Genomic DNA, 15,517 nt, shown 5'->3' with positions numbered 1-15,517 from the left:
GGCAGAACACGTAAATATGCGCCCCAATGGTGTAAAGGAAGTAGCTTGGCATGATTTATTTTACAAAAAAAAACAATCAAGCAGATATACATAAAACGTGACGTAAAAGGAAGGTGGAAACCATCGATTTACAACAGTTTCGACTAAACAACAATAAAGCTATTTAAAGAGCTTCGCGAGGAATTAAATTCTCAAAACTGTGCACAATGGTTATAACGTTTTCATACATTCCAAGTGAATCAGTCCGTGCTTTTTTCATCAATGGTGTCCACGATAAACTTATCAATTTTAAACTTAAATAAAACTCGATGTAAATTGAAAACATTTGACAATGTATTGCCACTGCTGAGCAAAAAGGCCCCACAAATCCTCGAGATTACAAAATTTCTTATATGACTCATAATGTTGTTCAATGCCGCTAATGACTGAGAATATATTGGCGAGACCGAACAGACCAGTATTTAGCATTGGTCAGACGGAAGGCGCGACCCAAACGTAATACAGACTGCCAACTCTTGCTCTGGCACCTCATTCTGGGTTACAATTGCCCAGAATTTGATTAAACGTCGATTAAGTAATTATTTCAATTGAGTATATCTGTGCACTAAAACGAACATGAAGCGTAAATTCTTGTACAACCGCAAGAGTCAAATTTTGTTTTAAAATTATTTACAAGCATTACAAATAGTCATCATTGGGCGCTGTGAAAATCTGATAACTCTGATTGGTTGTCGACTGATTGGATGTCAAGCTCTGTCGACTTGAAGTGACACTTCGTCTCATTGGGTAGACTGAACCCAATTCTGTGCCCTCCATTTCTCGATCGATGCTTCCGAAGCTAATGTTAACACCTCCATTTCCGATTTGAATTTCTACAGGAGCGTTTGAAGAGTTTCGATGAATTGTAGTTTCTCGGCCGTCTTGAGGAGAAATGAACTGAATACAATCTTTTTGTATTCTGAATTGTGTGTTTTGCATTGCGTTTCGTGACACGCTGAAGTTGTGGTAAGATTGTCTTTCAGCCGGCGGAAGTGTGACTTGATAAGGGTTCACGTCGTTTAACTCACGTGAAATATTTCCCTCTTCAGGTCTGCGCATTAATTGAACTGTGTTTGGTAAACTTTGTCTGCCTAAATTGTAAACAGTTCGAGTTGACACAGGTGGGGGATTTTGCGAGTTCTGCCTATCGAAACGTGTGAAACCATATCCTATATTGCTAAATTGTGATTGGCTGCCGAAGTTTTTGTTTTCGTGAACATATCCGATAGACGAACTGGACTCCGAACGCTGTATGGACTGAATTGATTGATTGAACTCAGGCGTGCTCTGACTTGGCGACACTGTTCTTATTTGTTTGTGCGCTAAACCGACCGGAATTGGAGATTGCGCCTTCGGTGGTCGGGCAAAATTTGGGGGCTCTGAGCTTCGGGACTTAACTAACTTCTCCACATATTTATCCAAGCCGACTCCAGAGTTGGATGGACTCAGTTTGGGCATCGCTTCCATGGATCGAGTTCGAGGCATTGGCGATGACCTGTTACCAGAAGACAACGTCTGAGCGAAAACGGGACCATGTGCAGTCGGCGAAGCAACTACCGGGTGATTCATTCCTGTATTCTGATTGGACGGAGGGTATGCAATCTGATTCGTCGGGACTGTTCTAGTAGGCTGTTCACTTGATCGTTTAGGAGGAGGTGCCAATTTCGGTGACCTAACTTGCGAAGATCCCAGACTGTAAAAAGCACGAAGTGAGGATTTTCGACTTGAACTGAAAGGCGGTGGTGAGCTTAAATATAATTCCGGTTGCGATTCATTAGAGCTCGTTCTGGGAATACTTTGAGGCACGGTTGGAGCCTGGGTTTGTTCTGGAAGGCTTCGATCGGACATTTTTCTTGAGGCCCTACTACCCATTTGGCTCTGGGGTGTGTAGAACTGTTGATAGTTACTTGTCGCACCCGTTTGATTCGATTCAGCACTATTACGTCGTATCATATTTGCTTTATCAAAAGGCGAAGTTGGCACATTTCCGCTTGGATACTCGTAACTATTCTTCCGACTTGCCGAAATTGGAGTAGTACCAAAAAAGAGCAAATCTTCAGACGAAGACTTGTTTGAAGACGTGCATTCGGACGCCGAGTACTCGGAAACTGAAGTTGGAGTTGAACGCTCTTTCTCAATTTCGCCTTGGATTGTTTTCGAAAGAAACGCTGCGGCGTTTACTTTATTGCTCCGCTTATCAGATGAAGCCATTTGTTGGTTTTTATCTTGAGTTTTTGGCTTAACTCGCTCAGTTTCATTTCGAGCATGTCCGCTTTTGGGAGCAATGTTTAAAGCAGGCAATGTCTTAGGTGTCGAAGGAAATTTCATCTCGGGTATTTCGTTTCGAGGCGCCGCCGGTGGTTCTCTTTGTTCGACCTTCTTGGGAGATTTGTGTTTTTTAAGCGGAACCTCTACTGTTGATTTAAAGTTTCCGGGCGGCTCTGATTTTGATTTGCGAAGCGGCGGGTTTTCTTTCACCTGTGCCGTGAGCTCTTTGTTCCGCGGGTTCTCTTTGACTGTTTTAGATTCGATATTTCTTGCTTCATTATTTCTGTCGTTGTTCTGATTCTGAGGTTGCTTCTTTAAAATACTGGTATCAAAAGTGAACGTTTGTTTCTGTGTTGGAAATGGGGACGGATCCCGAACCTTGGCCTTGTTGGAATCCTTGGGTGCTTTGGGTTGCCGGCGGTCAGTTGCTGAACTATTGTTGGCACGTCTAGGATTCGGAGTAACCATAGAAGGCGTTTGTTTGTCAGATTGTATGCTCTCAGTTTGTTTTTTATTGTTTGTCTTATTCCAATCACCCTCCAATCGAAGCGCAAGTCGAGGACCGTCAGAAACTTTTGGAAGCTTGACGTTATCTTCTGAGGGTTTTTCTTTCTGACATACTTGATCAACAATAATATCTGTTGGGGTACCTTTATCGTCGACGTTTTGATCTTGAGTTTTAATTTTGTCTTTCTCTATGACTGTTGAACGGCCTGGCACATAATTTGCAACTAAAATTTCTGTTTTCTCGTCAACTGGAGTTTTGTCAGGCGAGACAACGAATGTTCTGTTGAGTTCATCCGATCGCTCACCTGGTTTCTCAAATTTGAAACTAGTTTCTGAAGTTATCGACTCGTGACTGAGAGTTCGATCTGTTTCGGTTTCCGTCTCTTCGTAGTAAGAAGATTCAGCCTCGCTTTGTTCGGTTGTACTGGCCTCAAAATCTGATGCTGTGTCTCGTTCTGATGAGCTGTTGATCTCGTATGTTCCTTCGTCTTCGGATTCGCTTTCGGTGTCAATAATGTGGCTTCGGCTTACACGATTTGTATGGGATTGCTTCGATCTGATTGGTTCTTTATCTTTTGATATTTCTGATGCAGCATCTCGTTCGCTTGACTCGTCCAAGTCGAGGTTGGAGACTTTTGTTTCTGAAACAATTTCTTGACAAATCATGTTTAATAGCTTATTTTGGAGCAATATTAAGAGACGGAGATTTTACTCGGAAATGAACGCTTTCAATTGCTTTTCGAAAAAGTTCATTGTTTATTCTCAACACAAAACCCAAAATTTGTTTGCCCAAATTTCCAAAGTTAGACCATTGACACCTCTTTTGTTGAGCCAATCTGTATAGTGCGCATTTGTCTCATCCTTAAGTATAGTGCGCATTTGTCTCATCTACATAAGTACAGAAACTATGCTATCTTCGTTTCATTGTTTCAGAGCTAAAAAAAATTCGAGGTAAGAGTTGCATCTTACTGCTTTTTGCTGTTGCGGTTTCTTCAACCAAATAAGCTTTTGATGAAAACGTTCTTTAATTTTATTGTTCATAAAAAATGTTGAACGATCCATCTAATGGGCAGAAGAGATGCTGATAGCTTGGCATTTGTCAATATATTTAGCTTGCGATACTTTTTCAGGGCTAAAATACCTCAAAATGAATAATTTTCATTGGCACACTCTGAGTTTAGCCAGCTGTTTTTTTCACTGCGCTACCAAACATCATAGAAATTTACCCGTCTTTGGCGTTAATGGAAACCCGGGTGCTCCCTTTTCAGGACTTCCCCGATTCTCTGGTGTCCTACAACTGTCCAGATCATCCTCACCATAGTCATCCAGTCCGCCCACGTCCAGACCCTCTCCACCCTCAAACTCCGTCTTTTCCAGACCTTCCAGACTGGATGAAGCGAATATCGCATCGTATGTGGCACTGGCCACTCTGGAACAGTGGGACTGAGCTGAGATTTTTGGACTCTCAAGGAAGTATGTCTTGTACAACGTCCTGATCTCGTCATAGGCGTCAGCTATAAGCAGTGAGCATGTGACCAATTAAACTGAGAATTTGTTTGCTCTTTAACAAAATTTTTCAACTATGAATGCAGAAATAGGGGCAAAACCCATTGATATTCAGCTGATTCTCGGACATTCATTCGTAGTCAAATTGTGGAACTTCTTAAAGTTCAGGTCATTTATTTCAACATTTGCTGCAATATGAATTAAACTCCAAAAAACATTATTGATTAGTCAAAATACACAACGCAACATTTTCCTGGTATTGCGATTCTGATTAGATTTATTGCTTGGGAAACGTATGAAAATATAAACTTGAAGTATCTTTATTGTGGTTTAAAACACGTAGTTGCCCGTTATACATAAGTCGGCAACGCCTGAGGTCAAAATGCCAGAAGTTAACTTTCAAGGATTTTGTCATTTAAAAACGTGCAATTTGCGTGTTTTAAGTAATAGTTACGTGACTCTGCTTGAAGTCACTGAGAACTTCTGGCGTTTATAGAGCACCGCGAAGCGGTTCAAGATATTAAATCAGTTTTGAAGTGACTTCTGCAGAGTCACGTAACCATGCTTAAAACACGAAATGCGCATGGTTTAAATGGAGGAAAGTCAACGGAAGTCAACTTCTGGTTAAGTAGGAACTTCTGGCGTTTTAACCTCTGGTACTGCAGACTTGAGGCATTTTAAAATGTGCACGCGAGTCTTTTGAGCAAGGGTAGGTGACTCTGGCGATCTCACTATACATTTCTTGCCTGACATCTCTAAGCAATCCGCGGTTCTCTATAAGCACCAAAAGTTTTCAGTGACTTCAAGCAGAGTCACATAACCTATACACATGACCTTTCTCATATGTTAACATAGAATTTGAAACGCTGGTGATTTTCTCACAAATATTGTTAATTGTTCCGACCCCCACTTTAGTGGGGAGGAAGGAACTATATACTCAAATGGGTTTTTTTGTTCAGTCAATTTTGGCCGATCGATATAATCATTGCAGAGAGCTGTGAGTGGTATCATTAGAAAGCCAATCCAGCGTAGAATAGGGAACTAAAAAGATTTTTTCATTTTTGGTTTTTCAAAGGGAGCTATCGAGGTTTAAATTTTGTGAATAATTGCTGTTTTTCTTCACATTTTCAATATTTTAAACCAAATTTTTGTCAATTTTGCTTAAAAAAATGTGAAAATTGTTAATTGTACTGCTTTTTATTTCATCTCTAAAGCTAAAAGAGGGTTGTTGAGATGTTCGATCCGAGTTTATTGGCTAGAATTTATGCTAATTTTTTAAGAAATCAGTCTTTTTTCGAGAAAAATAGGACTACATTGGCTTTTATTTTTAGCCCACTTGCTTTAAATTTGCTGGATGTAGACACCTTAAAACTGCAGTCGAATTCTTCTTAAGCTCAGAAAGGAGCTAGTTGTAATCCCGCTGGTTTTGTGAGTCTTCTGGATCATAGTTTTGCAAGTTTTTTGCAAATTTAAACTCGATAATTACAAAAAAGCGTTATTTATTTCTTGACAAACTGAAAATTTTGTTTAAAAATTGATCTATTTCGCAGTCATTCGAACAATTGAATGTTTTTTTAGACGCGCAGCAATATCTGGGCTGATCGTGATCTCACCTTGGATCCTTACGATAAAAATTTTTTTAGATTTAAATGGGGCGCGGCCTTTTTTTCAAAGTGTTTCCGCTATGTAAATGTTTTTATGTAAATTACTGAAAAGAATCTCAAATCAGGGCTCAAATAATGACAGATAGTATTTGCAAAAAAGATGCCCAATGAAATTATAATACGGTTTAAGAGTTAAGCTCATGGTTTTTATGGCCTTGACCAATTGATTTCGTTTTTTTGATTACTTCAAAATTTTATTGACTACTTGAGTTTTGCTTTCATTTGTTTTACTTTTTGTAGCTCAACGACTTAGTGTCCCCAATCAAAGATGCAGTTAATTTTTAGGAGATATAGATTAACCTAGACAGATTTTTCAGTTGTTATCTAATGTCTCTTATGACTTTGAATATATTTGTTTTAAGAAAAGATCGGTGAATTTTTGAACTTTGCCACTATTTTATCCTATTTCTCTCGACTTTGGGCGCAGCCTCAGTAAAAACAGAAAAAAACTAATTCCGTGTGGGTAATACATTTTTGTTGGAAAAGTTTTTTATTCAATTTATGTTTTCTTCGTTTTGATACTACGCGTTTTCAAATATTTTTTTAATTTTCATTTTTGAGCTTAATTGCATTTTTTATGCAATTAAAAAATGCAATTCGTTTCTTTCTCGAATTCGTTTCCTTCTCGAGTCTACTTCGTTTCCTTCTCAAATTATCACATTGTTGGCAATTCGAATTGAAAAAAATCATTATATGAAATTTGAACGGCGTTGAAAAATGTGTATCTGTATATATTAACTGTTTTTGTTGAATAGCTTATGCTTCTTGGGCTGAGACCAAGTTATCTCGCAAATTTTTGTAAATATTTTGTTGTTTTTCTATGTTTGTCTTTTCTTTTGTTGTTGTCCGCCATATACCTAATAACGATAGATCTGAATTGCTTCCCCAGGACGTATAACTCCACCTAGATAAAGATTTCAGTTTATAACTGTTTGTTTTAATGACATCCAAATTATATTTTTTAAAACAGTTTTTTTCAACTGTCTCTTTTTGCTTTCAATTTGGTCACCATGTAACGCAATCTCACTGATTATAAGTCTCAGTTACGTTTGATGATTCATCCACTTTTATTGCGCTTTGTTATATGTTGTGACTGATCGCTTCGACCATTTATTTTCAAAAAAAGTTTTAGAGATTTATATACTGTTCAATTTTCGGGTTTCTTTTGGTGTCGTGTCTACGTTGTCCTTTTATAGGGAAATGATATTAGGATGAGGAGAAAAGGATGGTTTACACTTCTTGCGGGGAACTTTTTATAAGTAGAGTGCCTTGAATAGTGTGATGCTGTAAAATTGTTTGTTTCGTTTTGGCTTCTCTGTGTGTTTGTTATGTATTTGATTTTTTGGCTTCTCTGTGTGTTTGTTATGTATTTGATTTTTTGTGGGGTCGTGGCTTGGTCTCATTTTTAATAGGCCCAATTGGTTTCCTGAGTGAGGTGTTTCCACCTAATCTAACGTTTTCTTCGAAATCTTAAATCTGTCATGACTTTTGGAAATATTTAAGTCCAAAACAAATTTGGGTTTTTGAGCTTTGTCATTTTTTAAAATAGTTTTTTGGTCAAATTCAGTCTTTGTAAACGCAGTTCACAACCCGTTTGCAGTGCGCTATAAATTAACAGTTTCAGCTTCAAGCTTTCGTTCCTTGGCTTTTTACTACTTTTACTACGAGACTTCATAAAATATTTGAGATTTTTATATATTTGTACATTTAAGAGGATTTTTGTTTTCTTTTTGGTTCATAACAATAATCGTGGGTCCCATTGGCTTTAAAAGTTTGCGCAATTGAAGATTGGATTCTGGTATGCCTCAATTACTTCCTATGGAGATATAAATGAAAATTTCATTGATTTCAGGTGATATCTAATGACATTAATAACTGTGAAGTTAATTGTTTTCAAAAATAGAAACGTATTTTTTAACTTTGCACCTCTTTGCTATTTTTTTTGCTTTTTTGTCGACCTTTTAACCAGTTGCACTGAGAACCGGGCCCATTTTTTTTCTAATGAAGTATAGGTTAAACTGTTTTGTTTAGATTTTATCTGACGCGAGTTTGATTTTGTTATTATTTTTTTTATTGCAGATATCGAGTTGTGGTCGTAAATAATGTTTGTTATTTGATTTTTTAGTGTTCCTTTTTAGTAGTTTTATCAAAAACTGTCATCGGCCCTCTAGCGTGGCAGTATTCTATTCCACTGGTTGTTTATTGAACGATATCTATGTTTTTGATCTCTTCATCATATGTTAGCCAATTAAGTTAAGAATGTGGATTAGTGGGGTTGGAACATTATGTGGGTACGCACATTACCGAGCCTCTTTGTTTTTAATACCGTTGAATTGCAAATCTTTCAATTTCACCATTTACTTTTCTCTTGTACACGGCATTTGAACTGAGACATTTCATCAACCTTAGAACTACTTTTGCATCCAATAGAAGACCTGTTTAACGCTTTGAAATGAGGCGACCTTGGAGTTTTTTATTTGCAACTTTGGTCAGGCTTAGCACAAGTTTTGTATCAGTAAGAGGGTGCAACTTCATAACTTCATTCACAAAAAGATACTGTTTGCTAACACCACTCATTTTTGATCCAAGCTTTTTTTTAAAAAAAACTGGTTTGAGGGCCTCTGCTTCTAAGAAAAGGGATATCATTTTAAACCATGTTTTTCTTGAATTAAACTTTCAAAATTTTTATGACAGCGATTTTGGAAGAAAAGTTTTTTATTCAAGCTGTGTCTATTTTTTGGCTATTTCGTCTATATTTATTGTTCATTTTCAGGTGATTGTCATTTTTTATCAGAATTTAAAATTAAAAAGTGGCATAGACCTGTCTACAACTGTTTGTTGAAAACGTTTTCAAAAACAACCAAAAACTTAAAAACTAAAAAGGTAGCTTGTATTCAACTTTAACCACGCACAAATAGTCCTTGGGCACTAATTTCAGTGGATCAATTTTTTTTTAAATTGCAAAAAAGTTTGTTGAACACCTTTCACAACCATTATCTCAACAACCTTTCCCTAAAAGTTAAACAGATAAAAAAATTTTGCCGGCAATGTCCTCAGGGGAAATGTATCTCTTAAAAGTGTTTCATATTTTTGCTCGAATGCCATATTATTTAGCGCTCTCAGGTTATGCTAACTTTTACGCTAATACAGAAGATTTATCTGATTTTTGTTCCAACCCTACTTGTGGGGGTGGGGGGGAACTATATACTGGTGGGGTTTTTTTTGTTCAGATAATTTTCGCCGATCGATATATTCATCGTAGAGAAATGTGAGTGGTATCAATAAAAAACTCGTCCAGCGTAGACTTAAAAACAAGAATTTTTTTTTAAAATGTTGTTGTTTCCGATGAGTTATCGAGGTTTAAAGTTCTGTGTGAACACAGGACATTTGGCATGATTTTGTTCACTTTTAGCTTAATTTTCGTTCAAATTTTTTCTATAAAAATATCAATTCAAGATTACATTTCACGCTACCAAGTAAAACATTTTTTTTTTCATTTCTAATAGACAAAAAGTGACGGAAATGCCGGTTTTGGTCTCATGGGTAAGTTTACTATTAAAAAAAATAAAACTCGAATTCTCTTTGATAGCTGTTTTTTTTAAAAAAAAACTTTCGCTTTTTTTGTTTTTTAATGTCACTTATGGACTAGTCACTTTCCATACCAAGATTCAGTTTATGACGAACCTCACTTACAGTCACTTGAAGCCCAACGAACAAAAAAATTGTTTTCGAGGGATCTTACTTCTTTTCTTTTGGCTTCTACTCCTACATTTCATAATTTTTTATGAAGTTTTCAGTTTCTTTTTTTTTGCAATTTTACAAAATTTTCTAAGTCTTCTAGCCTGAACTCATTGACTAAAAGTGAAACAGGCTCCCTAATGAGCATTAAGTGAACCTATCTAGTGCTTTGAGTTGACAGCTAATGGCTGTTAAGACGTTAAAAAAAATTTTAGGAAATTTTTTTGAGCATTAACCAATGTTAAAACTATTTTTTTTTCATTGAATGTCATTTTCAGTCATTTTCAAGACCTGTTTCCCTTCTACTGAAACCAAAATTAATCTGGATAGTGGTTTTGACTTCTAAATACTGGTTTTATGACTTCGATGCCACGAGTTTTCATTTTTTTTTTAATTACGGATACTTTTCTCATTACTTTGGCTCCTTTTGAAATGTTATAACAGTATCATAATACTGATAGTTCTTATTAGCTTGTAAGAAAATTTCAACGAATCATAGAGAAAATTTTTAGAGAAAGGTTTATGGTTTAAAGGGCTCCGACAATTTCTTCTCGCACTTTTTTTTGAATTTTTGCTTTTGCTTGTATTTGTTGTTGTTTTCATAACCATAAGACTTTTTGTGAGGGTTTTTTGATTATTTATGAATGACAGTCACCATAGTTTTCCCATCGAGGCATAACTGAGCGTATTTATTGATTTCGTTTGAAAGCTATGGAATTTAATGGCGTTGAGTTTATGCGTTTTTCTTAAAAGTTTTGTGGTTTTGATATACTTGTTCGTATTTGTTGATTTTTTGAAGTCATTTTTTGAAACAAAAAAAAACATCTCATTGCCGTTAAAAAAACATTTGAAGATTTTTATCGAAAAATTCACTTTTTAATGGCTTCGACACTTTTCTCTTTTCTTCTTACTTTGCTGTTTTTCAGTTTTTTATTCTTTTTGTAGTCGTAAAACGCTGAGAGGTCTCATAAGTTTCTAATTGGGGATTGAATGAATGATGTTACTCAAGGCAGTCAGTTCATATCGAATAGCCTAAAAGTCTATGATAAAACTCATTTTCATAATTTCTTTAAGTTTTCAGTTTTTTTTGTTCTTTTCGTTAACTTGTAATTTATTGTCATCACTAAGAGGTCTCATTTAATTCCATGTTGTTTAAAAATTAACGTGTCTTTTGATGTCTTCTTTTAATTGCTGTTTCGTTTGGTGGACGATCTGCGACAGATCCCAATGATTTTCAAATAAGAACCAAGTGAAAGTTTTTAATCGTTCAGTATAATGTTATCTGAATTAAAACAGATAATATTTGAAATAACAGAAACAATATTCAATTAAATTTAATGATGTTAATGGCATCAGTAGTTTGTGTTTTCGCAATTTGTTTGTGTTTTTTGAACTTTTCTACAATTTTTGTTCCTTTCTATGGCTTAGTCTAAACAAATAAAGGTCCTATCGGTTTTGTATTGACTATATAGTGAATTTATCAGGAATTATTTCGTTAAGGCTCGGGGTTTTTGAGAAGTATGCATTAAGAAAAATTTTTAAAAATGTTGATTTATTTTTGAATTTTGCACCATTATTTCATTTTATCGACATGTTACCTAGTTCCATTAAGAAAAAATCCTATCTGTTTTGTACTTGAGAAGGAATAAATTTGTGTAGCTTAAGTTTTTTTTTGATCTGATCAGTTGTTTGTTTTTACGTTGTTACAAGGTGCTTTTAAATTTAGTTATTGAATTTTTGGCGTGAAATTTTTGTTTTTGCTGATTTTGTGGAAGATCTTGAGAGCGTTTTAATGAGATATGGCATTATATATTTCAGTTAGCAGTTTGGGTGTGTAAAGACTTTTTAACTCAAACATATATATTTGAGTATCTTTTTATTTGGTTGACAATTAAATCAAAAACATAGATGAGCTCGGGTCGGAACATCATGTGCCAACGCACATTAATGAGCCTCCTTGTTTATCTCTATCATCGCCGTCAAAGATTCCAAAAAAGGAAACTAACTTAAGATAACACCAAATAATTGATAGAAGTTATTCAACAGAAAGAAAGACACTACAAAAATAATCATTTGCGTTCATTGAAAAGTTTTTCAAATAAAAAAATTGTAATTAAAGAACCGTGTTCAATCATCTCGCAAAAACTCCCTTCTACAAAAGATGGTTATTAGGCATCTAATTGCATTTTGAGTACTTTTCCCACAGGTATTCTTTTGTTTTCATTTATCTTCATAATTGGAATTTAAAATTTAAGTAAAAGCCTGTTTCTTCTGGACTTAATCTGATTGCTTTTTTGCAATTGAAACCTGTTTTTCTTAGACCTATTCAGAGCTGTGTAGTCTTAACCTGGCATAATCTGATTGCTTTTTTGCAATTGAAACCTTTTTGTTAACCACAATCAAAATTTTGTCTTATTTTTTAGTTTTTCCGCTAACTACTAACTTTTGACAGACAGCTGTTATTTAATGGCTTTTAAAAGGTTCCGCATTATATATTTTATGCGTTTTATTGATTTTGTTTTTTCAAGGACAGCAGTTTTATTGTTAACATAAATAGCGAATTAAATAACGAAGCAATTTTATTTTTCTAACACTTTCTGAAAACTTTTTTGGACAAGTGCAAATTTTCTGCGTTAGCCTTCCTAATGAAGCTACGTGCTGTCGAATGCAAACCATGGAAAATTCAGTGTCCTGCACTGACTCATGTGAATCTTCTTGTTTTCTCGTTATTTCTATAGCTAATACTTTCAAGTACTGTTAAAGCACATGAAATTTATTTTAAAAAAATCAAAAGTAAGTTAGCACCCCATGGTTTTGCCATTTTAAAACGCAATGTTCATGAAAAAGTTGCACCTCCCATGTGCAAATATCAGAAGTTGTCACACTACTGCTGCCCACCCTACGCTATTCTGTATGTATGTGTGCTTGTGACACAACACGTCAGGCTTACTTGCCAGATAACGCGTTGTCAAAACGCCGAAGAAAATTTTTACTTATTACAAACTATTCGTCCTTATTTTTTATGTTTAACGCAAATGGAAATGCAGTAAAAATTGAAGAAACATTATAACGTTAGGCATTTGGAGATATGGTATCTTTTCTATAATAATAATAATAATAATAATAATAATAATAATAATAATAATAATAATAATAATAATAATAATAATAATAATAATAATAATAATAATAATAATAATAATAATAATAATAATAATAATAATAATAATAATAATAATTAATAATCATTTCTGCGAACTAACCTTTTCTGCGAACTAACCTTTTCTGCGAACTAACCATGAGTTTCAGAGGTCTCATAAGTTTCTAATTGGGGATTGAATGAATGATGTTACTCAAGGCAGTCAGTTCATATCGAATAGCCTAAAAGTCTATGATAAAACTCATTTTCATAATTTCTTTAAGTTTTCAGTTTTTGTTGTTCTTTTCGTTAACTTGTAATTTATTGTCATCACTAAGAGGTCCCATTTAATTCCATGTTGTTTAAAAATTAACGTGTCTTTTGATGTCTTCTTTTAATTGCTGTTTCGTTTGGTGGACGATATGCGACAGATCCCAATGATTTTCAAATAAGAACTAAGTGAAGTTTTTAATCGTTCAGTATAATGTTATCTGAATTAATGCTAATACTTTCAAGTACTGTTAAAGCACATGAAATTTACTTTAAAAAAATCAAAAGTAAGTTAGCACCCCATGTTTTTGCCATTTTAAAACGCAATGTTCATGAAAAAGTTGCACCTCCCATGTGCAAATATCAGAACTTGTCACACTACTGCTGCCCACCCTACGCTATTCTGTATGTATGTGTGCTTGTGACACAACACGTCAGGCTTACTTGCCAGATAACGCGTTGTCAAAACGCCGAAGAAAATTTTTACTTATTACAAACTATTCGTCCTTATTTTTTATGTTTAACGCAAATGGAAATGCAGTAAAAATTGAAGAAACATTATAACGTTAGGCATTTGGAGATATGGTATCTTTTCTATAATAATAATTATAATAATAATAATAATAATAATAATAATAATAATAATAATAATAATAATAATAATAATAATAATAATAATAATAATAATAATAATAATAATAATAATAATAATAATAATAATAATAATAATAATAATAATAATAATAATAATAATAATAATAATAATAATAATAATAATAATAATAATACTAATAATAATAATAATAATAATAATAATAATAATAATAATAATAATAATAATAATAATAATAATAATAATAATAATAATAATAATAATAATAATAATAATAATAATAATAATAATAATAATAACAATAATAATAATAATAATAATAATAATAATAATAATAATAATAATAATAATAATAATAATAATAATAATAATAATAATAATAATAATAATAATAATAATAATAATAATAATAATAATAATAATAATAATAATAATAATAATAATAATAATAATAATAATAATAATAATAATAATAATAATAATAATAATAATAATAATAATAATAATAATAATAATAATAATAATAATAATAATAATAATAATAATAATAATAATAATAATAATAATAATAATAATAATAATAATAATAATAATAATAATAATAATAATAATAATAATTAATAATCATTTCTGCGAACTAACCTTTTCTGCGAACTAACCTTTTCTGCGAACTAACCATGAGTTTCATTTCTTTTACATCGAGATATCTTGTAATTTAGCAATCCGTTTTGTGCCAAAATGACACCTAGCCAAGATTATAAGTGCACGGGGTTAGTGGCATAAAATGTTCGTCCAAAAATTGGTAAAAGTTGAGTTTTCATGTTGAACTTTTGAAAAAAAAACATAGAACTATAAGGCGCTAGCTTACTTTTTGATGTTCGATATATTATTGTTCTAGACACATAGACTCCAATAGAGACTAAAAATAACTTGTGTCACTAAAGATCAGAGTGTGCAGTTGGGACAAGAGTTAGAGAGAAACTGAAAGCATGCCATTAAAAGGTACCATAGGCAGTCTTAGCTGAGTACTTCCAGATCGTAGCCATGAACAAAAATATGTTTTTTGGCTAGCTTACTTTTTTGTTTGTTATTGCAATCTAGACACGTTTTCTTTGGTCCTTCAAAATCTTATTTTGTCCTTTATAGCATTTTGACTCTATAATCAGAATTAGAATAGGACGAGACAGGCCCAGAGTTGAAAATACACAAAGCAGAGCCGCCTTTAAGACGTTTATGCGCATTTAACACGCTAATGACTCAATCAGATTCAACAGCTCAACCTTTCCATATTACTATGGTTTGAACCATGGACCGAATTGTTAGAATTGAGAACTATTGTGCATAGGTGGTATAAGTAATAATACTTGGTCGATTACATAATAAAACTATATGGCTGCATACAACAGTTGCTACGGCTCTCAAAAGTGTTCAGACATTTTTGCCCTTGTTTTTGATTCGTCGAAATGTTGTCAGAATGCTCGTTTGCAGCATATTGCGCCCGTCAAGCAGAATTTAGAATTCAGGACTGCGGCAAGATGTGGAACGCTAAACCAATAAAAAACATTGGCTACTAGCACCAACAAAAAGACAACCATTATAACATTTTCGTGGCGTTTTCATTGATATTTGATGGCATACATTTATCTTCCGGGGTATGCCGTAAGTGAAGAATTTCACATTTCTGCACGGAAAAAGTTCAGAGAAAAGTTAAAATTTATATCAACTTTATTTATAGTTGTTCAGTCTGGCATGCGGGGGAACCAAAAACCTCTG

At 33.7% G+C, this 15,517-nt stretch overlaps 1 protein-coding gene across 1 annotated transcript; it reads right to left on the bottom strand.

Moving 5' to 3' along the window:
* Nucleotides 1-497: 497 nt before the first annotated feature.
* Nucleotides 498-4,353, bottom strand: LOC142355975 (uncharacterized; the record flags this gene model as incomplete). Its single annotated transcript, XM_075407976.1, has 2 exons — nt 498-3,455; nt 4,041-4,353. Coding segments are annotated over 2 exons (3,090 nt in total), but the record flags the coding sequence as incomplete, so codon positions are not given.
* Nucleotides 4,354-15,517: the final 11,164 nt, after the last annotated feature.

Source organism: Convolutriloba macropyga, unplaced genomic scaffold (assembly GCF_964194025.1).
Source record: "Convolutriloba macropyga unplaced genomic scaffold, txConMacr16.3 SCAFFOLD_3066, whole genome shotgun sequence".
Lineage (NCBI taxonomy): Eukaryota > Metazoa > Xenacoelomorpha > Acoela > Convolutidae > Convolutriloba > Convolutriloba macropyga.
Note: the sequence above shows the minus strand (reverse complement) of the source record. Positions and strands in the feature narration are given on the sequence as shown.